This window comes from Leptonychotes weddellii, chromosome 4 (genome assembly GCF_054177405.1).
Source record: "Leptonychotes weddellii isolate Sample4059 chromosome 4, ASM5417740v2, whole genome shotgun sequence".
Lineage (NCBI taxonomy): Eukaryota > Metazoa > Chordata > Mammalia > Carnivora > Phocidae > Leptonychotes > Leptonychotes weddellii.
In genome coordinates, this window is record NC_138372.1 from 169,312,048 (window position 1) to 169,337,897 (window position 25,850).

Consider the following 25,850-nt stretch of genomic DNA (forward strand, 5'->3'; position numbering starts at 1 on the left):
CAGAAACTTCCAGATAAGGGGGCCTATAGGCGGGCGCATGGGCTCAGAGTGGGGGGTCAGTGTGCCCTGGGAAGCTGAGAACCGCTGGACACTGCCCTGGTCTACTCTGGGGGCTGAGTGACCCCAGGAAAAAGGGCCCCCATAACGAGAGCACAGGAAGGGGTCAAGGTGGTCCCCCTCCCCCACACCAGGAGAGTGGCACCAGGTGGGGACAGGGAGGGGAGCATGGCCCCTTGTCCTCTGCTCCCTCAGCCTCTGGAGGCCCTTGGCTGTGCTACGTCATTGTGGGGGGACCCCCAGAAGGGCTCCCAGCTTGGGGCCAGGATGAGACTGACTCTGAGCCCCAGCTCCTCTGTTGCCCAGGTGGGTGGGCCCCTCGCGGACCCCAGGCTCCGTTTCCCATCTACACGTGGGTGTTGGTCAGACCCACAGGCCCCCAGCCCTCCCCAAGGGTCCTGCTCCCTGGGGCCCTTCACTGGAACCCCAGCACAGAGGCAGGCCTAGGGGGCCCACTTACTTGGCAGGGGCTCGGCGGCCTGGCCCTCGCCTAGGGGGGCTGGGGCTGAGAAGGTCTCGGCCACCATGCGCTCGACAGGGGTAAGGATGAGGCCGGGGGCCCGCGGGCGCTCCGCCAGTTTCTTGCGCACCGCCCCTCGCAGGTCCCTCCACTTGTGCTTGAGGTCGCCCAGGTCCCTCCGGCAGTAGCCCAGCGCGTTCACCGCCTGCAGGATCTTGCTCCACACGCGGTGTTTCCGGGAGGGCGTGCCCCGCAGCGCCCCGAACAGCAGCGGGTGGTGGCGTGCCACCCTCTGCACCAGCACCTCCGTCTCCTGGGGGCTGAAGTTGGGCTTGCGCGTCTTGGTGCGGGAGTGGAGGCCCCGCCGCAGGGGCGCACAGCCCAGCCCGGGCAGCAGGGCCGCCACGGCTGGCTCTGGGCTGGAGCTCTGCCGGGACGTGTTGCTGCTGCCGGACCCTGGAAAGGCACCAGAGGCTGAGGGAGCAGGCAGAGGCCCACGGCCAGCTGGGGAGCAGACGGGCCGGGCCGGGCCCAGCCGAGCACCACCAGGCTCACAGCCTCCATGGTCCCTGCAGAGGGGCACACGGGCCCCTGCCCATCATCCATCACGGTTGGATCACCCACAGCAGCACACCGTGGGGTCCTGCGGTCTCAGCTGCTCTCGGCCCCAGGTGTCCCACTCCAGGTGCCCCAGGGTCCCCAGGCCCTGACCACGGTGGCCACGAGTCAGCCCTTGCCTGCCCCTCTTCCCCCCTGCACCTGGAGATGGCCCCTCCCCATCAGTTTGTCACTGGGACTGAGTGACCATCTGGGTGACATCTGGAGTGGACAAAACACTCTGCACACCCCGCCCGGAGACAGCCAGCCAGAGGTGGGAATGGCTGCAGCAGCCATGCTGAGGCTGACAGGGGCGCGGGGCAGGAGGACGTGCAGCCCAGGCAGGCAGGGGCCTGTGGAGACCAGCGCGAGGCATGCTGGGGCAGCCCACTGCACAGCCGCTGAGCACAGCCCTGCACGCAGCCCAGGCTCTGAGAAAGGGCGAAAGGCGAGTGTGCTGGACAGCAGCCCCAGGGTCCCTTCCTCTCCTGGGGGTGCAACACAGCCAGGGGGACAGCCAGGCTGCCCCGTGGGGAGCAGGACACACACGGACCTCAGAACCTTGGAACGGGGAGGGGGGCAGAGGCTGGCTGGGAGCTAACTGTGCTGGCCAGTGGCTCCGGTGCCAGGAGTCAGCCCCACGCTTCTGTACCAGAGAACCATGGTTCCTACACCGCCCACTCAGGGCTCCCAGGCCCTCGGGACAGCAGCAGAAGAACCATGTGGCCACCTGGGGTGGAGAGACCAGGCTGGGTGGGGCTGAGGTCTCACGTGGAGGGAACACAGAAACCAGGGACAGGGGCCCGCTCCAGGTGGCTCTGGGCTCCACATGTCCAGCCCTCTCTGCTGGGGCACCCACTGCAGCCTTGACCCCTCCCCCACCCAGGACAGTTTGTCCTCACCCTGGGGAGTCCTCTGATGGGACGAAGGCCCAGGGTGGGAGGCTTGGAGGCCCAGACTCTTCAATGAGCAGAATGGGTGGGCCACCCTCTTGCATGAGCCTTCCCAACCCTGGCCTTCCTGAGGGGCTGGGGAGACCTGGGGACATGGAGTGGAGGGGCAGCAGAGGCTCAGACCTCCAGAACCACCCTGGCTCTCGTTCATCTAGGAGGCAGCCCTGCCTACACCTGGGGGAAAGGGCATGTGGTTGTGGGGCAGGTGGTTCAGAGGGTAGCACAGATACCCACCGATGGCATCCCCTTGCTCTGACACCATGGAGGCCAAGTCCTTGATGATCTGATTGACATCCAACAAGTCACTCTGCGGAAACAAGAAGATGGCCATTAGGTGCGGTGGTCAAGGGCACAGCCATCAGGGAGTGCTAAGTGAAAGCCAAGAACCAGGAACAAGCCTGGGTCACGCCCCCACCAAGTCAGAGACAGGGCTGAGATCTTAACATTCTTACCTGATCCCAAGGCCAAACCCCAAGCTCCCTGGGTATCCCAGGGCTGTAAGCATCCTCACTGGGTACAGGGGACCCAAGGCTAGCCCTGGAGGGCCACAATCAAATGCAGGGCAGTGTTGCCAACACTGTCTGCACCTCCCACAGGCCTGTTGGTCCCGTAGACACCTCATTCCCCATACTTGCTTTGGGGCTCCTTGACTGAAAGGTGGTATCTTTCCCTCTCTGTACACCCAGCTCCTGGCACAAGCTAGCACACAGGTGCTGCTCAATAAATCCTGAGGGAGTGGGGTGGATGGACAGATGGTTGGATGGATGGTGGGTGGGTGGATGGGTGGATGGTGGACGGGATGAGGGGTGGATGTATAGGTAGATGAAGGGATGAATGGATAGGTAGATGAAAGGACAGTGGATGGGTGAATGGATGGATGGGTGGATATATGGTGGATGGGTGGATGGATGGTAGATGGGTGGACAGGTGGATGAATTGATGGATGGACGGGTGGATGGATGGACAGGAAGATGAATGGATGGATAGATGGGTGGACAGATGGTGGACGGGTGGATGGGTGGATGGGTGGGTGGGTGGGTGGATTGGTGGATGGATGTGTGGATGGGTAGAGACATAAATGGATGGATGAATGATGGGTGGATGTATAGGTGGATGAATGGATGAATAGATGGATGGATGGGTGGATGGATGGGGATGGGTGGATAAATGGTGGATGCGTGAACAGATAGATAGTGGATGGGTGGATGGATGGATGGATGGTAGATGGGTGGATAGGTGAATGAACTGATGGATGGATGGATGGACAAGAAGATGAATGGGTGGGTAGATGGATGGATGGTGGATGGATGGATTGGTGGATAGATGGTGGATGGACGGATGGATGGATGGGTGGGAGGGTGGGAGGGTGAATGGATGGTGGATGGATGAATGGGTGGATGAATGGATGGATGGATGGGTAGATGGGTAGATACATGGATGGATGGATGGATGGTGGATGGATGGATAATGGATAGGTAGTGAATGGTAGGTGGATGGATTGATAATAGATAGGTGGTGAACGGTGGATAGATAAATAGTGGATGGATGGGTGAACAGGTGGGTGGGTGGGTGGTTGGATGGATGGATGGATGGGTAGATGGTAGATGGTGGATGGATACCAGTCCCACTGCCATGGAAAGACTGAGTGGCTTCATGAAGCTAGTCAACAGGGTAAGGAATAGATATTTGGACCAAGAGAATTTGGGGTATCCCATTTAAGCATATCTTGCATCCTCCATGTTGTTCAAATGTCTTATCTCCATTTGCCAGCAAAGCAGCAGTGATGCTTGTGAGGGACGTAGCCATATTCTTCACAGGCCACACGCCTGGAGCAATGCTGGGGGCACGTCACACAGCACCATCATACTTGGCAGCAGCCCTGAGGCCAGGTCACAACACCCATCTGACAGTAAAGGTTGTGGACACTCAAGGGGGTCCATGACCCCCAAGGCCTCCCAGAGAGAGGGAGGGTGGGACTGACACCTGTGCCCACTGGCTCCAAGGCCACCCTTTCCTTGAATGCCACTTTGCAGGAGACAGCTCCTCCACTGGCCAGCCAGGTGACCCTGGGCAAGACCATTCACCTTGGGGACAGATTTCCTCATCTATCACATGAGCAAAACCAAAGCTTCCTCCCTGGGTGCCTGGCACGTGGGTTGAGCCCAAGTCAGGGAAGATTCCTTCATGCAGTGAGGGAGGGTGTGGAGGGGCGGGGGTGTGAACCCCACCCCAGGCCCTCCCGCTCTGCAGCTCATTCTGGAACATGGATCGATTTCCACAAGGGTCATTTCACCCACTGCAAAATATTACACGGAAATTCATTTTCTTTTTAGGAGTGTTCTGGGAAACGAAGCAATTAGCATGATCTTAAACCTATGTGTACTATCAATTGCAATTCAATTATGGGCTTAACCACGGTGCAGGGCAGACGGCCACTCTGCAGAAACAGGGCCCGTGGCTGGGAAGGTGGCGGCCCACAGGCAAGCCTGTGGGTCTCGTTTCTGGAGGACGGCAGCAGATGGGTGGGTGCTGGGTGGTCCTGGGCCTGGGCCCATTTCTGGGATCCCCGTCACCACAGCTTCCGGGTGAGGCCACCGGCTGGGGAGGCCAAGCCTAGGCTCCACCCTAAAGTTGAGATGTCAAGGTCACGAGATAAAGGCTGCAGGCTCAGCAGAGCCTCAGTCACACTGCCTCCCTGCCCAGATTTCCAGGTTTCTGCTCCAACCCTGTCAGAGGCTGGGCAGGGGACAGCCACGCGCAACCTCCAGCTTGGTCACCGAGGCCTCTCACAGGAGGCTCATCTGGGGGCCCTGAGCCTGGTCCTGGGTGCACCTGGACTCTGGGACTCTTAGGAGCCTTTCTAAGGTGACTCAGTCTCCCCATGCTATATGTGAGCACACCTACCAGTACCCCCACTTTGCAGACAGGGAAACCAAGTCACCGAGAGGTTAAGGGTCTCTCCCAAGGGTATGTGACTGACCAATGCTGGAGCCAGCAATCACAGCCGAGTTTGGGCTGGCCTACCCCGGGTCACTACCCAGCCAGGCCTCACCACTGCAGGGCACCCCGGCAGTCACGACACCCGGGCGTCAGTACCTGGGGGGTCACCCGGCACAGCTGCCCACACCGGCAGGATTCATGGGCATGCACTCTGTCTCTTCCCACGGGCAGGGCGGCTGGGGCCACGGCTGGCCTAGGGGCACAGCCACACTCAGCAAAGGACCGGGCAAGGAGGGGTGTTGTGGAGCAGGGGACCCGAGCCCAGTACCCTCCCAGGGGCCTGGGACTCTCAGGCCGCCTGCCAGCGGAGGGGCAGCCACCATACTCCGTTGCGGCTGAGCTGGCTCGTCCCGGTCTGGCAGAGCACTGACCCCAATAACCTGGGACAGCCGGGACAGAATACGGTGTCCCCAGTCTGGCTCACGTTCTGGGCTTCGGGGAGGCCTCCCTGAAAGATGCAGCGGCCAAGGCAGTTTTCCAGCTTGCTGCCAATACATGGTGTCATTGCTGCCAGCGGGCTTTACAAACGTTCCCCGCCAGGGCCTGACCCCACCCCCCCACCCCGCCCCCCGACAGGAGGTTTCTGCAGGAAGCAGTCCTCAAAACACCGCCAGGAGCCGGTGACAGCCCACACATGGGGCCCTGCCCAGAGTGGGACAGATGGAGCCAGGTGGGCCGCACCCCGGACTTCCTGTCCACACCCGGCTGGCCCGGCAGGCCCCCTAGAGTGGGAACCACCTGGTCGGCTGGCGTGAGCGGAGATGCGCAGACGTCCACTTGGGCTCCGACTCCCAGAGCCCTCAGTGCGCCGGAAGCAGCACTGCAGAGGAAGCGAGCCTTACGCAGGGTGACCCACCCTGGACCATGCTTCAGGGGCACCCACATTTCAGGGCTGTGCACCGGGAGCTTCCCACTCCCTGGGCTCCTGGCGGTCCAGGTCACCTGTCACACACACCCTTCTTTATTCCAGGCCTCCATCTTTCCAAAATGCCCGACATGCAGACCCCTGATCTTTGCCAGCCTCCGGGCTGATTGATGCTGTAGGAGTCCCCAGCAGACTGCCCTGAGGCCCTGCTTCACCCCCAAGATCCATGACCCATGACCCTCTCAGTCAGCAACACATAAACGCCATTTGTCTTCAACAGAAGCTCAGGCTGGACCCCTGGAAACAGCAACACTAAGAACCATCCCCCCACTTTGGTGTTCTGGAAAATGCTTTCTGCAGAGAACCCCCTCTCCATGGGACTCTTCCCCCATGTGTGATGGACGCAAGGGCACCCCATTGTTTACCCAGGACAAGAGCCCCTCACTCCCGCTCTGTGCCTCCTACAAGGTGAGCAGAATGCTCATCCCCCTGACCTGTCAGGACGAAAGGCCTGGTAAACCACTTGGAGCTCAGTTCCTCTCCTCCCCAGGCCTGGACACCCCCTGACCCAGAGAGCTGTCACCCAGCCCTCAACCCTATGCAAGAGGACCCCTGTTTCCCAGCTCTTGGGGTGCTTGCACACCCTACCTTCCCAGCATTCTCTGTTTTGTAAGACATCCCCCATCATTTTGAATAAAGACTCTCCTTGCTCTAAACAGTTAAGCCGTGTTGGGGAGGAACGAAGGATGAGAGGGTGTCCCAAGGCCCCGCATGCTTCAGCTGGTCTCTGCCAGGTCCGAGGGCTGCAAGACTGTGGGCGGGAGGACAGGGATGCCACAAGGGGGCACACGTGAGGGACCACCCTCGGGAGGGAAGCAGACTACGGGGAGGGGCTGGTGAGCTTAGGGCTGCAGACCCCGTCCAGACCCCCAGGCAGTAGCCTCCCACAAGTCCCCGCTCACAGCCCTGGCCCTCTGTGCCAGGGAGGAGCAGGGAGGTGGTGCTCCTTGGACGGGTCTTCACCCAGCTGTGCCTGGCTCTCGGGTGTGTGTCTCCTGCAAGACAGCTCCCAGGCCCTGGGACCTCCTGGGGGTGAGGGGTTTGTGTCTCATTCACCCCAGCATCCAATGGCCGTCTGCAGAATGGATGGGGCAATGAGACTAGGCCGGCTCTGGAGACAGAGCTGCCAATTTGCCAGGAGAGGGAGGGCCCAAGAGAAGAGGTGTGGACGGACAGCCTCAGCAGCAGGCAGCATGCAAAACGGGAACATCTCGGTGCAGGCCACTGGCAGGGACAGTGTCCCTCTAGTCACTGTGCCTGGACACCTGGGCATGCCTCGGCTCTGGGAGGAGGATGCCAAAGGCAGGTGGGGCCCAACTCCCGGGCACGCCTGGGGGATACGCCAGAGATGTGGGGCCCACCAGGAGCCTGGGTGGGAGCCACGTTCCGGCAGAAGCCCGGTCCTTGGTCCTGGAGGGGAGGGCTTGGAGCCAGGCTGGTCACGGGCCTGAAGGAAGGTGGGCCTGGACTGGGTGCCCAGAAGCCCCCCAGAGCTGCCCCAAGACGGCACCCTCCAGGGATGGCAGGCAGCACCAGCCGTGGTACCGGAAAGCGGGAAAGTGGGCGGCAGAGAGAGACTCAAAACACCTTCACTTAGTAAATAAATGTTTAAATCATGCAATTATTTTCCTGATGGCTTCTAAAACTGGCAATCGTTAAAAGCTCTCACAGAATCTTCGTTCTCCTCGACGGGCACCACGGAGTAACAACCTTGCACGGGACACAGTAACACCCCGATGGGTATGCGTGTGTGTGTGCGCATGCACCTGTGTGTTCCCTTCACTTCCAGGACCGAAAAGAAAGAAAACACCATGGCACTTTTTTTATTACACAAGCTCTTCTTATAATTAGGATCTTGGCAACCATCCACCCGTAACACGACTGTTCCAGTTAATGGAACGTCAAATTTCACGGATTTATTCACTTATTTATCGTCATCAGCCACATCAACCCCCACCACCCGCGTTCTGGCTGCACGGCGCCGGCCTCAGGGAGGGTAGCTGGGCCCCGGGGGCTCTGCCTGGCCTGGAGGCCCCTCCTGCCCCTCCTCATCCCCAGCCTCCTCCCTCCTGGGCCTGCCAGGCAGCTAATGTGCTGGGTCAAGCGACCCCCACTCTGGACCGGAGCACGGAGCGCCCCCCTCCCAGGGGAGATCAGGTGAGGTGGGCTGCCCAGGCTGGGAGTGGACACACGACTCGGGCCCCAGCTCTGTCAGCCAGACCAGTGCCTGGCAAGCCTGCTACCTGCTGGCAATGGCTAGAAGCACGTGTCCGTCTCATTCAACCTCCCCGGCCCCGGGCAGGCGAGGCACTGGCCCGCCCTCCAGGCAGGAAGAGCCAGCCTCAAGCAGGACTAGGTAAAGGGCCGTGGGTAGGCAGAGCTGGGCCCCACGGGCCAGCTCCTTCCACGCCCAGCTCCTGGACTCTGCATACCTGGGTGACCGCTTGCACCCTTCCCCCACCTCCACCCCCCGGGGGGAGAGGCTGACGGAGAGGCAGGGGTCAGACACTGTCGCCCGCCAGCAGAGCCCAGTTCCTGAGTCAGGCAGCCTGGACTCACGTCCCCGCTCTGCCACACACGAGCTGCACGGCTGGGCCAAGTGGCGTGGCTTCTCTGAGCCTCCGCATCGTCTCGGATAAAATTGGAACACAGGAGTGCTCACTCTCGCAGAGCTTTTGTGAGGGCTGATAAAACGATGCATATAAATACAGGCAACAGAGCTCTCTGATTAAGTCACAGATCTGCTATAGAGTCCCCGCACGTAAAACTTATTCATCCCTCCACCCACCACCCATCCGGCTGGCCGGCCGGCCCCCGCGCATCCACCTACACACCATGCATCCCTCCGTCCCCCCATCCATCCACTCATCTGTCCTCCCCTCCATCCGTCTCCCAACCACCCGTCCCTCATCCTTCCATCCAGCCATGTGTTTGTGCAAACGACAGTCATCGATCGTCCAGATCGTGTCGTGCGTCCTCTGTGGTGTAGGAACACCGCAATGACCACAACAGACAAGAGTCCCTGCCTCCGTGGGCTCCGTTCTCGCGAAGAGAAAAATCACAAGATCATCCATGACACGGTATGTTCGACAACGCAGAGGAGAAACTGGAATTTTAGACGGGCAACACCTGCGTCAAGACCTGAAGGTACAAAGTGGAAGGCAGTTGCTCGAGCGTCTGGAGGAAGAGGGTCCAGGCAGGAAGGCACCAGCGTGTTCAAAGAACCAGGACACCTGGCGGAAAGGGACCGAGGGAAGCGTGTGCCCCACGGAATGGTGCCGGGGGGCCTGGGAACCACCCCAACACACCGGCTGTGCTATTCCTAACAAGGCAGCCCGCACGCCTCCACCTCCGTGACTGCCATAACCAACGGGGCCGAGGCGAGGCCGCGGGGCTTCCAAGGCTGCGTCACAAAAGCACGCTGGATCCTCCACGTGAAGAAGCTGGGAAGAGCCTAGCACCGGGATACAGGACAGTCTTCCTTCCCCGAGAGAAGACCGGCCCCCAGAAGAGTCCCTCGCCGTTACTGTGTTGGCACCCGGGCTCTCGGCCGACCTCAGCGCCCTGGTGACAGCAGGGTCTCCCGCTGGGGTGAACCCCTAGTCAGCAGTAGCCCACACCGGGCCTGGCAGGGTGTGAACTGGGGCTGTGAACTGGGGCATGGGCCTCGAGGAGCCCCCGGGGAGGGGTGAGGCAGGGGCTGCGGGGGCTGCTGTGAGCTATGCCCTGCCCCACCCACACCCACCAGGTCTGGCTCTGCCCAGGTGAGGCCCCTGCCAGGCAGTCCATCTCTGCAGCATACCGTCACCTGCAGGCTGACAAAGATTTTCGTGTTCCCTCAACCCTTTCAACATGGTCCTGCCTTACAGATAAACAAACTGAAGCTTCCAGAAGGAACCCCTCGGGGCTCCCACGGCCAGGCAGTGGCATGGCTGGGGCTGGGACCCTGGGCCAGACCTCCACTTCCCCTCTGCGATCACGAGCTGCCCGAGGCCAGCTAGCCCCTCCCCACAAGGGACAAGGAAGCTCCTGCTGCATCCACAGCGGCCCCTCCAGACTCCGCAGTGAGAACTGCCCTTCCTGCTGGAACCGGCTGGCTGCCCTGGTGGTGACAGGCCACACTGGACCACGGGCGGTCTTGGCCGCAGCTGTGAGGACAACAGACAAGCCACCTTCCTGGGGCAGCCTCATTCCCAGGAGAAAGAAGTGAGGGGTCTCCTTGCCCGCACCTTGGAGCATGAGGCCCTAGACACATACCTTCCACTCCTCTGGGAGGTGGGCACCTCCAGGACAGGGGACTCAGCTGAGAGCTCCAGGGGCAGCTTCCCACAGCCCACTTCCTGAGGGTCCCCATTTCTGACAGCCCCACAGGACTAGGAAATGGGCTCAGAGAGGGGATCTGAGGCCGGAAGGGACGTGAGAGGCTGCCGCCCGGAAGGCTGGCTCTGCCCAGACTGGCCATGGCCTTGCTGTGCGTGCTCCGCTGTGGCGGGCACAGGACGAGGGTACACGACCGGTGGGAATGCGAAGTGGGGACTGCGCCCCGCAGGCCAGACTCCCTGGAGGCAGGGGCGAGGCCACAGAGAAGGAGAGGCTGGTCGGCCGTACAGGCACAGCTGTGGTGGACAGACAGACCACCGAGGGGCAGCACACAGGCCTGGGGACAGAGCTGCCCACCACCCGGCCACCTGCCAGCCCACAGTGGGGAGCGGCAGCAGCTCCTGGACACAGCTTAAGCAGGTGCCTCAGCGGTCGGGCTTCCTCCCGCCCACGCCCAGTTAGAGTCCTAGCTCCCAGCGGGACAGAAACGGCCCTTCCCGCTTTATAGACAGGGCTGCAGGCCAGGAGACTGCCAGCCATCAACACCCAGCCCCTGGGGGCCCTGGGAGGTGTGGGGTCACCCAGGTCATGGCCCACCGAGGACCAATGTCAGGTGGTCAGTGTCAGCTGCCTCCAAATCAGAGGCAAGGAGAAGGAGCCCAGAGAGGCCAAGAGCTAGCTTGGTGGAAGGGGGCCATAACCCATGCCTCCTCCGCTCCCTGTCGGAGGGGCCCATCCTCTGGCTCCTGCATGCATGCTGTTCACCCTGGCCGGGCCCTCTGGATGCACCTCGCCCAGGAGGAGCCAGGGCTCAGGCCACATGGGCCCCAGCAGTGTGGCCTCCCCATCAGGAAGGGGGTGATGGTGTCCTGACAGCCTGTGCCTGGGACCAGCGTGCCTGGCCTGGCCCCCTCCGCAGGTGCACGTCCCACTGGCAGGGGCTGTGCAGAGCCCACAGGCCGAGCATGGCCCTCCCCGGGGCGGTGAGCAGCTACCAAAGCAGCCAGGCACAGCCCTCCGTGGCCGGGTGTCCCCAGAGCTCCACCTGCACACAGTGCTTTCCCTCTCTAGTCTTCCCACGGAAACAAAGGAAGAGGCCCTCGTGCTTCGCGAGGCCACCAGCCCGGCCTGCAGGTTATGTGGGAGCCTGTCTGGGGCAGGGGTGTCAGGCCAGCCGCACCGCATGGCCCTGTGGCCCTCCTTCCCACACTCCACACGTGTGGGCAGCCCTGATGGGAGCGGGCCAGCACTGCCCCAGGCCCACCGCTAGTACTCGGTGATGGGAGGGTGGAGCATCGTTGGGGCGCAGGAGGCCGGAAGTCAGGAGGAGGACCCCAGAGTCTAGGCCTGGGGCGGCTGTGCTGATAAGGCTGTCTGTGAGCGGCCCTGGCCTGCAGGGCAGAGCAGGGAGGAGCAGGGTGGAGGGGAGCTGAGCTGGGTGGGGCACAGGAGGGCGGAAGGGCAGAGTGAGGCTAGGTAGGGTAGGGCTGAGCAGGCAGGGCAGGGCTGAGTGGGGAGGAGCTGGGCTGAGCTGGTGGGGTGGAGCTGGACAAGGTGGAGCTGTGTGGGCCCCGGCAGAGCTGAAGGGCAAGGCTGAGAAGGGCGGGGCACGTGGAGCTGGGTGGGGCGGCGGTGGGCCGAGCAGGGTGGGGCCACCTGTCCCCAAAGCCAAGCAGGTCTGCAGGAGGAGCAGAAGCAGCCCAGCAGGATGGAAGCAAGGGGCGGAAGGACAGCGCCTGCGGCTCTGAGGGCCAGGGGTTTGGGCACAGCACCCCGCATGGGGGTCAGCATCTGTGGGGCTCAGGCCCCCATCCCACCCCTGGACAGCCACGCTGCCAAAAAGTGGGCCCAGGGCTGGGCAGGCAGAGACCCACCTGGACAGTGAGCTGATGACCCTGCTGGCCATGAGCAACTCCCCCCGTGGGAGCCACGCGAGGATGAGAGGCTGCCTGTGGGGGTCCTCAGTGTCCGCAAGGAGGGCAGCGCAGACAGGGGTGCAGGCCCCAGGCCTCTATTGCTGTGATGGGGCACTAGCCCGTCGTACAGTGCATTCAACCACTTCCGTCAGACCAGCTACGCAGGGCCCTGGGGATTGGGCCTGACACGTGATGGGGGGCCCCGGAACTGGTGGACAGACAGACAGTAACAGGCTAGCCGCCAGAGGTTGGGAGGGACAAAGGGGAGAATGTGGGGGGCAGACTGGGGGTGCTAAGAAGCTCCGTTCCACAGGGAAACTGCAGGTGGCAGCAGCGTGAGCCGCCCACGCATGTCCTGAGGCTGCTGCCCACACCTGCCCACACCGCTGTCCACTGTCCCCTGTAGCTCTGGGCAGCCCCCGAGCCCCCTGAGCAGCTGGGCTGCAGGCCGGCCCTGTGGGGGCCTGGGGCAGCCCACCTGTCCCCGGGACTCTAGCCTCTGCCCCCCCCCCCCCATTCACACTGAGCAGCTCCGTCACTGGGGCCAGCTGCACAACTGGGGACAGACCCACGGGCAAGCCCGACCGCAGGTCCACATCACCCTCGTACTGCACATGAGGACATCAGCTCCCCGTGAGGCTGGCCACAGTGGTGCCCGGCTGACCCCCACTAGGCTCTGAGGGCCGAGAACAGACTGGCTGGATTCAGGCAGGTCCCACACTACCCCAGGTCCTAGGTGGGCCAGGGCCCCAGGCCCCTCCCTCTCGGCTGATGGGGCCAATCACCCCTGGTAAAGCCCACCCTCTGCCTAGACACCACACAGAGAACCAGAGCAGGGCCCAGGCCTGGGCTGCCCGATGTGGGAGGAACCGCACTCACACAAGGGGCTCCTCGGAACCCCATCCTGCAGCTTCACCTTCAGAGGTGGACCGCACCTGGTGCCAGGACAAGGCCCCATCCTCGAGCACAGCACCCCCCACCGCCCGGCTTCCCAACCTCTGCCCTTCTCCCCACCACCCACACGCGGTGTGCCAGAGGGGCTGTCGGGCCCTTCCTACAGGGACCTCAGTTCTTGAGCCAAAGAGGCAGATCTCCCTGCCTCTCGGGACCCCAGCACCCCATGTCTTCAGGGGCAACCATGCTTGGATCCCCTTCTCAGCTTCTGGTGGAAAGCTGGTCTTGCTGTAACAGAGAGGGCCGTAGGCGTGCGTGCGTTTCGTCCTACTCTGGATGTCCCAGCAGAGGGGAGCAGCCCATCACCTTCCCCTTCGAGGAGCAGGACAGTGGGAAGGGGCGGGGGCTTCACGGAGGCAGTGGCCGAAGTGGGGAGGGGGCCCCAGAAGTAAGGCTGAACCCCGCCTCCCTGGCAGGGCATCCACCTCCTTCCAGGGTGGGACAGCAAACATGGCAACAGGTCCTGCACCAGGGACTCAGTTTACCAACTTGCCCAGGTTCCTGTTTTTCTAGAAGAAGCTGCTTTCAGAGGACATGTGTCCAGAAACCCAGCCCCTGGAAGGAGCTCCAACTTCCCAGGCAGATGAGGAGACGGAGGCCCGGGGGGGAAGAGAATGCGCCCACAGGTACATGCGGCGGCTCGCGGGGGCTCGCGGGGGCTCGCGGGGGCTCAGGGCCCACTGCTGGCAGAGCCAGCGTCCCGCTGCGTTCTCAGCACACTCCCAGTACCCAGGGACAAGAGGCCAGCGGTGCCGTCACTCGCACAATCACCCCCCCACACACACACTCAGCAGGCCAGGTCCTCACCTCAATCTGCAGGATGGCCTCCTCACGCAGCCGGATGGCCTCCAGGTCCTCCTCTGTGATCTCCGGAAGCAGCGCCTGCTCCTGGCCCTGCCACATGCTGTCACTCCCATTAAAGATCTTTTCATCATCAGGCAGCTCAGCAAAAGGCGCCCGGGGACTCTGCTGACAACAGACACAGACCAGTTAGTGCAGGTGCGCCCAGCTGCCACCCGGCCCAGGCCACCGCTGCTCCCCGCGCTCATGGCAGGCAGCTCCCCGTCGGGGCTAAGGCTCGGCTCTGGGCACCAGGGGCCTCCAGGGGTCTGTAGGCCCCCCAGCCCATGCTCTTGGAGGGGAGAGGACCCACAGCCTGGGTTCTGCAGCCCTGACGGGTGCTGCAGCCATGAGGCCTCCGGCCGGCCATGCAGGGCTGCTGCAGGGATCAGGGTCCGGCAGACACCCAGAGCCCACCTCAGGCCATCCCAGGCCTGGCTTCAGGGCACACTCGGCAGCCCCCCACCCCACAGCCCTGCTGGAGCACAGACTCCTCGCATTCCCAGCTCTTGGTGATAACCCGAGAAACGGCCCTTCGCACGTGGACACAAACTGCCGCTTCTCACAGGGCTGTGAGCCACTGGAAGTCCATTCTGGGGGCAGCCACAGGTCACAGTCAGGGTCCAGCCACCAGGCAGGGGCTGCGGAAACGGAGGCGTGGCCTCCTACACAGCAGGGCGCACACACCACCAGGGGCGGCGGGTCCTGCACATGGCCTCGTGGACACTGGGTCCCAGGAAAGGGGAGCCAGAGAGCTCTTTGCCATCTCATTCTGTATTGATTGCTTTAATTTACCAAATTTTGGAATTCAGTAAAATGCGGCTTTTCCCTTCAATTAACGATTTGCTCACTGATGGGACTCTGAGTACAAGTGAGCAGACGCGCAGGGGTGCCTGTGGGGGGCTGTCTCCACCCTGCGCACCCCCAGGGGTGAGGGAGTGCAGGAGGTGGGAATGGGTCCCACCGTGGAGTCCTGGCTTCACACAGAAAACATGCAACAGCAAAGACGACGATGTGCCCGCCTCAGCCCCTCCCCCCATCAGAAAGCTGGCCCCAGCTCACAGCCCGCTCCCCACCCTCCCACCCCCAAGTCAGCCGAGCTGCGCTTCACGTCAGGGCTGGGGTGTGTGGGGGTGCGTACATACACATGTGTACACAGGTGAGTGTGTGTGTAAGAGAAGGGACTCAAAGGGCCACTGGAGGATGGGCAGAGCCACCTGGAGACCCCATGCTCCTCACCTCCCAGTATGTCAAAGCTCCTTCCAGCCAGCTATCTCCAACAACCCCGAACACCCTGCAAAGGAGCACTGTGCCCATTTTACCAATGAGGACACTGAGGCCAAGAGGCCAAGGAATCCACAACAGGCAGGATGTGAAGCTGGGACTCCAGGCTCCAATTCTGACACAGAGGAGTTCCAGGGTGAAGAGGACCACGTGCCGAGACCAGGGCTGAGGGAGGGGCCGGCCTGAGCCCCTGGCTGGAGCAGCTTCCTCCCCAGCTGACTCGGTCCCCCAAGCTGCACCCGGGCGTCCTCGGCTCCTCTCCTGCCCTCAGTCCGGCCTCAGGTGCTGACTCTGACCACAGCACCCTCCTCCTGCCCAGAGGTCGTGCCGGTACGAGAACAGACGGCAGGGTGCAGCCGCCACCCCCAAACACCCAATGCTCGAACCCTGGTCGAACCCCCTCCGCGTGTCTGGGCAACAGGCTGGGACTGAAATGCAGGGCTGGCCATCTCTCACAGGACCTCCCTCCGTGTCCAGCACACTCCCCGCTGGGCAGCCCGGAAGGAGGCTTCAGAGGCTACCACCTGCCTCTTCTCTCCTTTCCCCTCATGACAAGCCCACCTTCCCACCCTTCTGTGCCACTTGGGGCCACAGGGCAGGGTGCCGGCCATGCCACGGCCCGGTATGGCCCCCACGGGCAGCCTTCAGAGGGCCTCAGCTGCGGGGAGAGCACCACCTTTCCTGCACACTCTCTGGGCCCATGCTGGCCCACCCCGTGCCAGGCCCGGGGGGTACAGTGGGCAGACGGTAAGAGCCCCGTGTCCCAATGGACTTGGTGGACACAGAAACCAACAAGTCACCCAAACAACAATTTCAGCAGTTTTGACAAAGGCCTGCAGAAGGCCCCGGTGGCCACGGGACGGCCACCATTGTGAGCCACGGCAGGGACAAGGTGGGAGGCCAGGTGCTCTTTCTCTGCAGCGTGGCTCACGACCTGTAAAGTGGGTACGCTCACGCTCAGGCAAAGAGGTCGACGGTGCGGGTCCACCAGGGGGAGTGGTGAGGCCCCCACTAACCCAGTTCTCCTCCAAAGCCGACGTTCTGCCCCCGCACCACGCTACCACGGGAGGAAGCTCTTCCCCCATTTCCCCAGAGTCAGCAGAGGCCTTTACAGAAATAAAGACGTGGATACATGAACATAAAATAAAAGATCTAAAAAATCTGTTGACGAGCGCTACTGGTCCAAGGTGGCAATTACCACCTCCCCTTCCCGGCGTGGGCGGGAGGAAGTGAGCGGTGCTGGAAGGCGGCAGCGGGAGGGGCTGCCATGGAGCGAGCACAGCTTCTGGCCCAGCACCACACTCTCTGGGCCTCAGTGTCCTCATCTGCAGAATGGACACGGGCCCCACATCCCCAGGTGCTCACCACACAGCTGCGTCGCTGGTCTGACCTGTCCCGCATCCCTTTCAGGCACTGCCGGGCACCCTCGCTCCCACCAAAAGGGACCGAGCGGGGGTCTCCTCACTAAGCACTCACACCTGGGCCCAGACGCAAGGCCCAGGGCCCAACCCTCACTGGCTGCCAGCCTGGCAAGTTCCCTGGCTTCCCCCAGCCCTGTCCACCCTCGGCATGGCACTGAGACCCCTGCCCCAGAGTCCGGGAAGGGAGCGAGCAGAATGAAACACCTCACTGCATCAGCAGGTGCACATCCAGATGACATGCCGGCGGAAGCAGGGGGGGAGCCGTGAGGGGCCGTGCTGCCCCTGGTGCAGGCGCCCGCCCCCAGGGGCCCGTCCCACGCCAGGCCACACAGCCACCCGCTCCACCAGGGACACTGCCCTGGCATGGCGCTCGGGAAGCTTCCCGGGTACACCTGACAATCCCCGAGGGCCCCCTGTCTGTGCACCTGGGGACAGAAACGCAGGAAGGCTCACCGCAAGCACGAGCCCTGAGAGAAGGAACTGGAAAAACCACCACAACGCCTACAGACCAGCAGGCAGAAGTGCTCAGACATGGGGTGACAGACATGCCCAAGACACTACACATAACCTGCCCTGGACTCTGGGGCCCGTGGAAGCAGCCTGACAGCTGGGAGCAAAAGGTGCCTGCACACTACACAGGTATGGCCAGCCCGCCCCCCAGGAGCACGCAACAAGCTAGGGCAGCAGGACACGGCTTGGACACCTGGTCTCCCGGCAGGATCGGAAAGCGCCCCTTTATTCTCCGCACAAAGGCCCAGTTTGGGATTAGGGTTTGCTGGCAAGGCGCTGGGCCGGGGCGGGGGGCAGCCATGTGGCGGCTCTCCAGCACAAGAGGCGGCCAACAAAGCCGGCTTTCTCCTCCCTCCAAGGCCGCGGTTTGGGTCCCACTCTGTACGGAAGAAACCCACCAACCAGCGCGACTGCCGGACCGCGGCGCTGGGAGCAGTTTCCCGTGAGAAGAGCCGAGGCAGGGAGGGTGCGCAGCGGGCCCCCTGGGTTCTCAGGGGCTCTGGGAAACAGGCCGCTTTCTCGCGCACTCCGACCCCGGGCTCCGCGCAGGAACGTCCATGACCCTGGTGGGAGGGCAGGGGTCAGGGCGCGAGCCGGTCACGGGCTTGGGAAAACTGCTTCTGTGGAGCAGCCCAAGGCTGGTCATCAATCTCTCCAAATAATAAATGACGCTGTTTGTTGGCTGGTGGAAGTTTCTGGAGACTCGTCAAAGCCCAGAATGTCAGAAGTAGCATGACTAGAGCGATCTGTCCCCCGACACCCACATGAAATAACAGCACTGGGGCCCAGAGGCCAGGGGCACCCCACCCTGTGCCCGGCAGGGAAGTACGACAGGAGTCCCAGCGAACACAGGAAGATGAAGCATGTCTTTCCCACCATGGCCGCAAACACACGGAGCTCTGGCAGAAACCTACGCTGAGCCGGCCGATGGCAGCGCATGCCGCAGACCGTCCCCACTGAGGGGCAGGAGCCAGCCCAGACACACACGGCGCTGCCCCCTGGCTGGGCCTGACCGGGTCTGAGACTGACCGTGGACCGGCCCGGAGGGCTGACCTGCTCATGGCCACGGCCGGCACTCGGCTCCGGTGGGAGAAGGTGGGCGGTGGGTGCCCCACCCGCCGCCAGGACCGCCAGCCTGCACACAGCAGCTCCGAAGTCTGCGAGATCAGTGTCACAACCACCCCTGTGTGGAACAGGATGACACGTCATCTTACTGTTCACAGTTTGCAGAATTCCTGGAAATACCCTCCTCTTCCATAATTCTCAGAAACACTGCTGACCATCCTCTTCCTTCTTAAAAAATGTGGCTGAAACACAACACATCTTCGGTCCAGAAATCAGAAGTGCACAGGTCTGAATTCTTACCAAGAAAAGACTTCAGGCAGGACATGGAACATCACCAGGACCCCAGATGCGCCCCTGCAACCCCCCAGCCATCATGCTGCCCCCAACCAAGGGAAACACTGTCTGGCTTCTAACCCTGCCCATTACTTTGGCCGGGGTTTGCCCTCCCTCCTCTCTGGTTTCAGGCTTCTTTGGCTCAACACTCTGTCTGAGATCACACGGTGGGCCTGCTGGCGACTTCAGGTGAACGCACATGTGCATCCCCACCGTCCATGCGCTTGGGGAGGGACTGCAAGGTCGCAGGAAAGAGAACACATGAATCCAGGAAGTGTTTCAGGGCCCAGAGGGTGGCGTCCGCCAGCTCCCATCAGCATAGGCTTCCGGCTGCCCCACAGCCTCCCGGCACCCTGGAGGCTGACTGCGTGGAGTACTCCGGTGGGTGCGAGGGGGCGGGCAGTGACCGAGCCCCATGGGCTCCTTTGGCCTGCTTCGGATGACGCCTGCTGAGCACACGTTCGTGTGCTTGCCGGCCATGCAGACGTCCCCTTTTGTGACGTGCCTAAGGCTCTTGCCCTTTCATGGTTTTGAAATGAGTTGTCTGCCGCTTATTGATTTCTTAGAGATCTTCACATATTACGGACATCAGTCCTTTCCAGACATGCGTACGTGAACACCTTCTTTCACACTGATTTTCACTCCCTTAAGGGTGTGTTAATTTAAGGAAGTCAAGTTGATCTGCTTTATACTTGGTACGTTTTCATCTGTGTAAGAAATGTCTGCTCACCATAAAGATGTGAAGACAGACTCCTATGGTATCTTCTAGAAGCTTCATTGCCTTATCTTTCACCTGTAGGTCCATGTTCCAGCCGAAGTGCTTCTTGCACATGGGGGGCGGGTTGCGGTAAAGGACCTGCTGGCCATGGCAGTCTTGTGCATGCGCCCTCCAGGCCCCTCTCAGCCACATAAGAATGGACCATGGCCTGGAGCACTTTCTCACCAAGAGACAGAGCCTTCACAGCCGTGCCAGGCTTGCTGGCTCGTAAGACAACGTCTTTCCCTGTTTCAGACTCGATGCAGACTTCTTTGTTCGGCGAAAGCACGTGCATCCCATGGCACCTGGCCAAGCCCACTGCTGTGTCTGTCCCCTGCGCGGAGGGGACAGGGTCCTTCTGCTCTAGGACGGGGGAGGCGTGCAAGCCAATGGCCCTGCATCGACCGCCAGGAGGGACCCACTGGCCACAGGGGACCATGCCCACCGCGGGAGCGGATCTTGCTGGCTCTTCTCTTCACGGGGACTGAATGCACGGTTTCCCTGGCTACTCCAACACCGAGATGCAAAGCTAGGGGTGTCTGGCCTTGGACTTGTCATTTGCTCAACAGCATCCTTTTCCCAGCATCAAGCCCTGGACAGACCCTCCACTCCCTAGTGCACGGCAGCCCCTTGCTCGAATAGCTGTTCGAAGGCTTCTTCCTAGTCCCGATGCCATTCCAAACGGGGTCACTTTCTTTTTTTTTTTTTTTTTAAAGATTTTATTTATTTATTTGAGAAAGAGAGAATGAGAGAGAGAAAGCACATGAGAGGGGGGAGGGTCAGAGGGAGAAGCAGACTCCCCGCCGAGCAGGGAGCCCGATGCGGGACTCGATCCCGGACTCCAGGATCATGACCTGAGCCGAAGGCAGTCACCCAACCGACTGAGCCACCCAGGCACCCCTAAACGGGGTCACTTTCTAAGTTTCGTTGCACACTGTCTTCTGCTAGCACACAGTGCTTCCTTGTATACTGACCCTGTTACCACCGCTTATTAGCTCTAAGTTCACTGCAGACTCATCCACATCTTCCAGTAATGCAGTCACGCGGTCTCTGATGGGGCTTCTTCCTCCCCAGGCCTCCATACGCCTCTCACTTCTGTGTCGTGTCTCAGGGCACTGCACACGCCCTCCAGGGCGGTGGGGAAGAGAACGGTGCTAGACCCGCGTCTCGTCCTGGGTCTCAGGAGGAAGCTTCCAACTGTAGGGCTTCTGAAGACGCCCACCTCAGGTTAAAAGCACTCGTATCCACCAGCCTGCCGAGAGTGCTGCTCCCCAGCCTCGGCGGTGCTCTCCTCTCCCTATTGGGACAACCCAGTAGGTTCTCTTACTTTATGAACACGGCGGCTTACATGGGTTATTTCCAAACGTAAACCAACTCCGTACCCCCAGAATAAGCCCCACTTTGTAACGATGTATTACCTTTTTACGTACTACTAGATCTAGCCTTTTAGTGATGTGGTTAGGGTTTTTGTCCCTATGCTCATGAGAGAACATGTTAGTTTCCTTTTTGTGACACCCTCATAGGAACTTGGAATCACGGTTTGCTGGCCTCGTAAAGCAAGGTGACATGTGTTCCCTCTTTTTGTGTTTTATTTAAGAGTCTGTATAAACTAGTAACACTTATTCCTCAAATATCTGGAAGAATTCACCAGTAAAGTCATCTAGGTCTAGAGTTTTTTTGGTGGGATTTTAACAATGGAAATTATTTAATTATTGATTTCATGTCTGTAATAAATACTGGGCTTTCCAGACTTTCTGTATGTCTTGGTAATTTACATTTTTTTCTAAAAAAAAAATTTTCTATTTCACCTGTCAAATTTATTGATGTAAAGTTGTATCATAGTATCTTCAAACTTCTATTTTTCCTAGTGTGTAGCATCCATGATATGCTCATTGTCATTCCCGATACTAGTAATCTGTTCTCTATGTATCGTGACTAATCATGTGGGATTTATTATTAATCTTTCTAAAAAAATGTTTTGGCTTTGTTGGACTTGTCCAATATGCATCTACTTTATATTTCATTGATTTCTGCTTTTTCCTATCTATTTTCTTAGAACTTAATTTGGTGTTGCTTTCTCAGCTTCATGAGATTGAGAATGAGCTCTGTGACTTTCACACTTTCTTCTTTCTGAGGGAAGCATTCGGAGCGCTGCTTCAGCTGCATCCCAAGTTTGGATTTGTTGCATTCTCTCCGTTGTTCACTTCACGATCGTTTCCAATTTCCACTGTGCTTTCTTCTCTGATTTATGGGTTCCTTCAAATTGTATTATTTTCATTCCCAAGCCTGGAAATTGCCTTTTTGGTATCAAATGTGAGTTTAATTGCGCTGATCCGAGAACGTACTTCAGGTCGTGTCATCCCTCTGGAACATGCGGAGACTGGCTGGAGAGTCCAGCACGCGCTGCACACCGGCAGGAACGCACACTCTCCCGCTCGCTCTCCCGCAGCTGGTTACCGTGTCGCGAGCGACCATTTGGCAAGACCATGTTCATTAATCGCACTGACAGAGTCTCTCAGACCCTCCCCAAACTTCCCTGTTTCCTTCATTAGTCGTCTCGACAGGTGTGTTATAATCTCCACCTGTGACTGTGGATTTACCATTTTTCCTTTTATCACTGTCAGTTTTGTCCTGCGTATTTTGAGGCTATGTTATCAGGCACAGAGGCAGAACCACATCTTGTACGTGAATTACCACGCTGTCCTGTGAGGCAGGGCCGCCGCTCCGCACGGACTCGCTCACTCTGACCCGGGCACGGGGCGCCGGTCTTCCTTGCGCAGTGGCTTCACACGTATCTCTGTCCATCCTCTAACTCTCAACACGTTTCTGGATTTAGAGTTAACCAAGTCTGACAATCTGGGCCTTTTCATCGGAGGGGTCAGGTCGATCTGATGGAGTTATAAACAAACCTGGTATAAATCTACCATCTTACAACTTGTTTCCTGTTTTCCTTCCTATTTTCTTTTTTCTTTTTTTGGCTTTCTTTTAAATTAGTCAAGTATGTTTTATTATTTCCTGGTTATAACAACTTACCATGTAACTGATATTCTCGTGTTGTCCGTCAGTGTCCCCTGCGTAAGGCGGGACACACTGGCTCACCGCAAGCTGCCATAGGCCATAGCTCCTGTCGCTTCTCGGAGGCTGCAGACACGCAGTGTCCACGCGGCTCATCCCTCTTCCTGTGCTGCCCGCCGGTCAGGCTCCTGGGAGTTGCTCCGCGTCCAAGCCCCGCAAGGAGGGACCATTGTTCAACAGCCAACGTTAGCTCAGATGTGTCCACACATCAGCGCTTCCAGGACGCGCAGCCCCTCCCGCTGGCACCCATCTGCCCAGGACCACTTCCCTGTGGTCCTGTCAGAGTTCTGTCGATGGCAAGATCCCTCTGTTTGTGCTTCTCCAAAAATGTTTTCATTCTACCCTCATTTCTTAAAAATATTTTCGGCAGGCATGGAATTCCACGTGAGCAATCACTTTCTCTCAGCACTTTAAAGACGGCTCCGCGTTGTTGCCCAGCTTCCATGGACCCACCTCAGGCGTCAGGTGTAAGTCTTGTCGCTCCTTGAAAAATGCCGTGACTTCTCTTCTCGGGCTTTAGTCTGCTTTTAGGATTTTTTTGTCTTTGGTTTTCAAATTTTTATTATGATATGAGTACTGGTAAGTTTATCCTGTTTATCACAGAGGTTCTTTAAGCTGTGGCTTGAAATACTTGGAGAGCCTTGGAAAAATCTCAGCTATTACACCGTTAAGCGCTGTTTCTGTCCACTCTCTCCCCTGTTCATCCAGGACTCCAGGCGCACTCGCGCCTCCCATTTCTATCAGTTTCTGCTCCCCGGAGGGCCGGTCGGGTCCAAGTCAGTCCCACGCAGCACGCAGAACTGTCCGCACTCAGGACTGTCTCCGGCCTGTGCCAGGGAACTAAGGTCAAAATGCTGGTTTTTAAAAGGTTCTTTGCCAAGTCAGGCCCCCTCGGATGGGGCCTCTGCCCAGTGCTTCCCACTTCTCCCCAAGCACAAAGGGCACTGGATGCTGGGCCGTCACCTAACGCTCACAGACCACAGGAATCACTCGGCACCCACCTGCTGTTTGCCACCCCGCTGTGCCGTGGGAAGCAGGGCTCTGGACTTCTCTGCAATTTTCTGTTAAAGAATGGAGAAAAACAGGAAGAACAGAAAAGGTGGGGAAGAGAGAAGAAACGGTCAGATAAGCACAAGGTAGTGGACAAGACCTGACAGCAGAGCCCACCTTCAGCTCTGTGACAGGACGCAGCTATCCTGGGCCTCGGGAAAGCTGGGTGCCGGGCTGGGTGCCAGGCTGGGCTCTGCCAACAATCTGGTGGATGGCCCCCTCCCCCACACGTAAGCCCTGGGTCTCAGTGTCCTCACCTGTCAGAACAGGAATGCCCGTTCTTCCCACCTGCCAGGTGCCTCCCAGGCAGCACCCGCAGGTAAACATCCCTCACTACACAGGTTGCGGTCACGGCTCCTGGCAACTGTCGGCCGTCTACAGGCCTGGCCCTCTGTCTGCTCTAGGGCACGGGACCCCACCAGGCCAACCCAGGGACAAGACTGCCAGAAGGGGAGCTGCAGGGCCCGAGGCCCACCCCACCCAGCCCGCCAGGCCTCCCTGGGGAGCCGCACCTTCTGCACCATGCCGTAGCGCTGAATGGCATCCGAGAGCTGAGTTTTCAGGTGGTCCAGCTGAACACACTCCTGCTGCAAAGGGAGAAGGTGGGCTATAAAGACAGCCGAGGCCTCGTCCCGCCCGCGGCCTCCTCCATCCCTGGGCGCTGCAGTTCCCCACGATCGGCCCCCCATCCGCAGCCTCACGCTGCCGCCACCACACTGCTGTTGGACTGGGCTCATCCCCGTCTACTGTGCCCCAGCCATCACAGGCCAGCACCCGTGTAGACGCCATCCCCAGCAGATCCCGCATCTTCAGCCCTGGCCGCGGAGCGAGGCGCTGCTCCACGATGCACCTGTCCGGTCCCCACAACGAGAAGCGTTACGACTTCTACCTGACGGCTCAGGAGGCCTCAGCCTGAGTTCTAAGTGGGTTCGTGGCCGCACGGGGGTGGAGGCAGGCCATGAAGCCCGCCGCTGACTCCAGGGACCTGCGGCCAATCACACGCCAGGCTGGGTCTCACCCCCAGGGTCAGAACTGCACTCATCAAACCTCCCTCCCACCACCAGGCGCTCGGCAGTGCGCACGGCCTCCATCCTTCACGTCTTGTTTGCCAACATTGACGGGGGGCCAACACTCCAGCACCCCAGTGCCCCGGATGATGCCTGGCACACAGCCAGCGCTCAAGACATACGGCCGAGCAAGGGGACAGACCAGCCAGCCCCGAAACCCGGCACTGCCTGCTCAGGTTTGCGTGAGCACCGCCCGGCCGCCAGGACCCGGCGCTCACGTCCCTCCAGGCCACACCGGCACAAAGCCACACCGATGCCCTGTGCCCTGCACCAGAACCACGACGTGGACTCCTGGACCCTCCTGCCCCCATCATCTCCCAGGAGAGGCAGACCCTGCATCTCAAGTCACAGAGTGTCCACCCCTGCCGGGGGGCCTCTCTCCACCTCCAACTGGAACTCAGCCCCGAGCTTGGTGCCCGCCCCTCTGCCGCCGCCATGCAGCTCATGTGAGCCCCTGCAGGAGAGCAGGCTGGCCACAGTTCAGGGGCCCCAGCTTTCCGATGGGCACTTTTCAGAGGGACTCGGTGTGGTCCCCATGTGACTGCGGGTCTGAGGAGCCTGTTTTAGTGTCCGGGGGAGGCTCTTGTGAGGGGCACTCTGTGTGTGTGCCGGGACAGAGCCGAGAGCCCAGGGACTCTTCAGCGCTCTCCGGGCTGGGTGATCCAGCATCAGCCCCGTGTGACGGGCACAGCCTTTTCTCCGAGGCAGTAGGGAGCAATTCCAGCACCTCCCAGCCAGGCTGTCCGACCACGGAACGGCGAGAGCCTCATCTGTGGCCTTCTCTCAGCATCTCACACACAGTAGGTGTTCAATCAGTGTGTGTTGGGTTCTTAGATGGGTGGATGGACAGACGGGTGGCTACATGGGTGGGTAGACAAATGGAAGGACACATTAGGCTAAAGGCGATCCCTCCACCCCCCAAGGAACTCAAGCTCGGAGTCTCGGCCCTCGTGGTGCACACAGTGACCATATGGACTGTGGGCCCAGAAAAACCAGAGGGGCAATCTAGCCGAGACTCCTCCCTGGCTGAGATGCTTTGTGCGGGACACTCTCCAGGCCTCGGCGTCCCTCCAGATAAAGGGGCTGAGGACAGCAACAGGCAGGACGGCCAGACGCACCCGACGTGAGCACATGCACAGGGCCACACGGCACGTGGCGTCTGCACTGGCCCTCGCTCGGCGGACCGCCGCGGTCACCGGGTGGTGGCAGAGTCAGCTCCCTGGGCCTGTCACGGGAACCCTCCCCAGCATGGTCCAGCCTCTGTCT

General features: G+C 60.3%; 1 protein-coding gene across 13 annotated transcripts in view; it reads right to left on the reverse strand.

Moving 5' to 3' along the window:
* Positions 1-25,850, reverse strand: part of LOC115938940 (t-SNARE domain-containing protein 1) — a 153,559-nt gene that overhangs the window by 58,533 nt on the left and 69,176 nt on the right. For 8 of the 13 annotated variants that reach the window (XR_014144461.1, XR_014144460.1, XM_081816640.1 and 5 more), the window contains 5 exons: positions 24,030-24,104; positions 23,469-23,528; positions 13,990-14,151; positions 2,302-2,374; positions 518-973 (listed from right to left, as the gene is read on the reverse strand). Coding sequence is in view for 11 of the 13 variants with exons in the window: in XM_081816640.1 (XP_081672766.1) it covers positions 518-973; positions 2,302-2,374; positions 13,990-14,151; positions 23,469-23,528; positions 24,030-24,104 (826 nt within the window). In the remaining 2 variants the exon portion in view is untranslated. The remainder of the gene's footprint in view (positions 1-517; positions 974-2,301; positions 2,375-13,989; positions 14,152-23,468; positions 23,529-24,029; positions 24,105-25,850) is intronic. The other 5 variants (XM_081816633.1, XM_081816631.1, XM_081816635.1 and 2 more) reach the window with 5 other exon arrangements.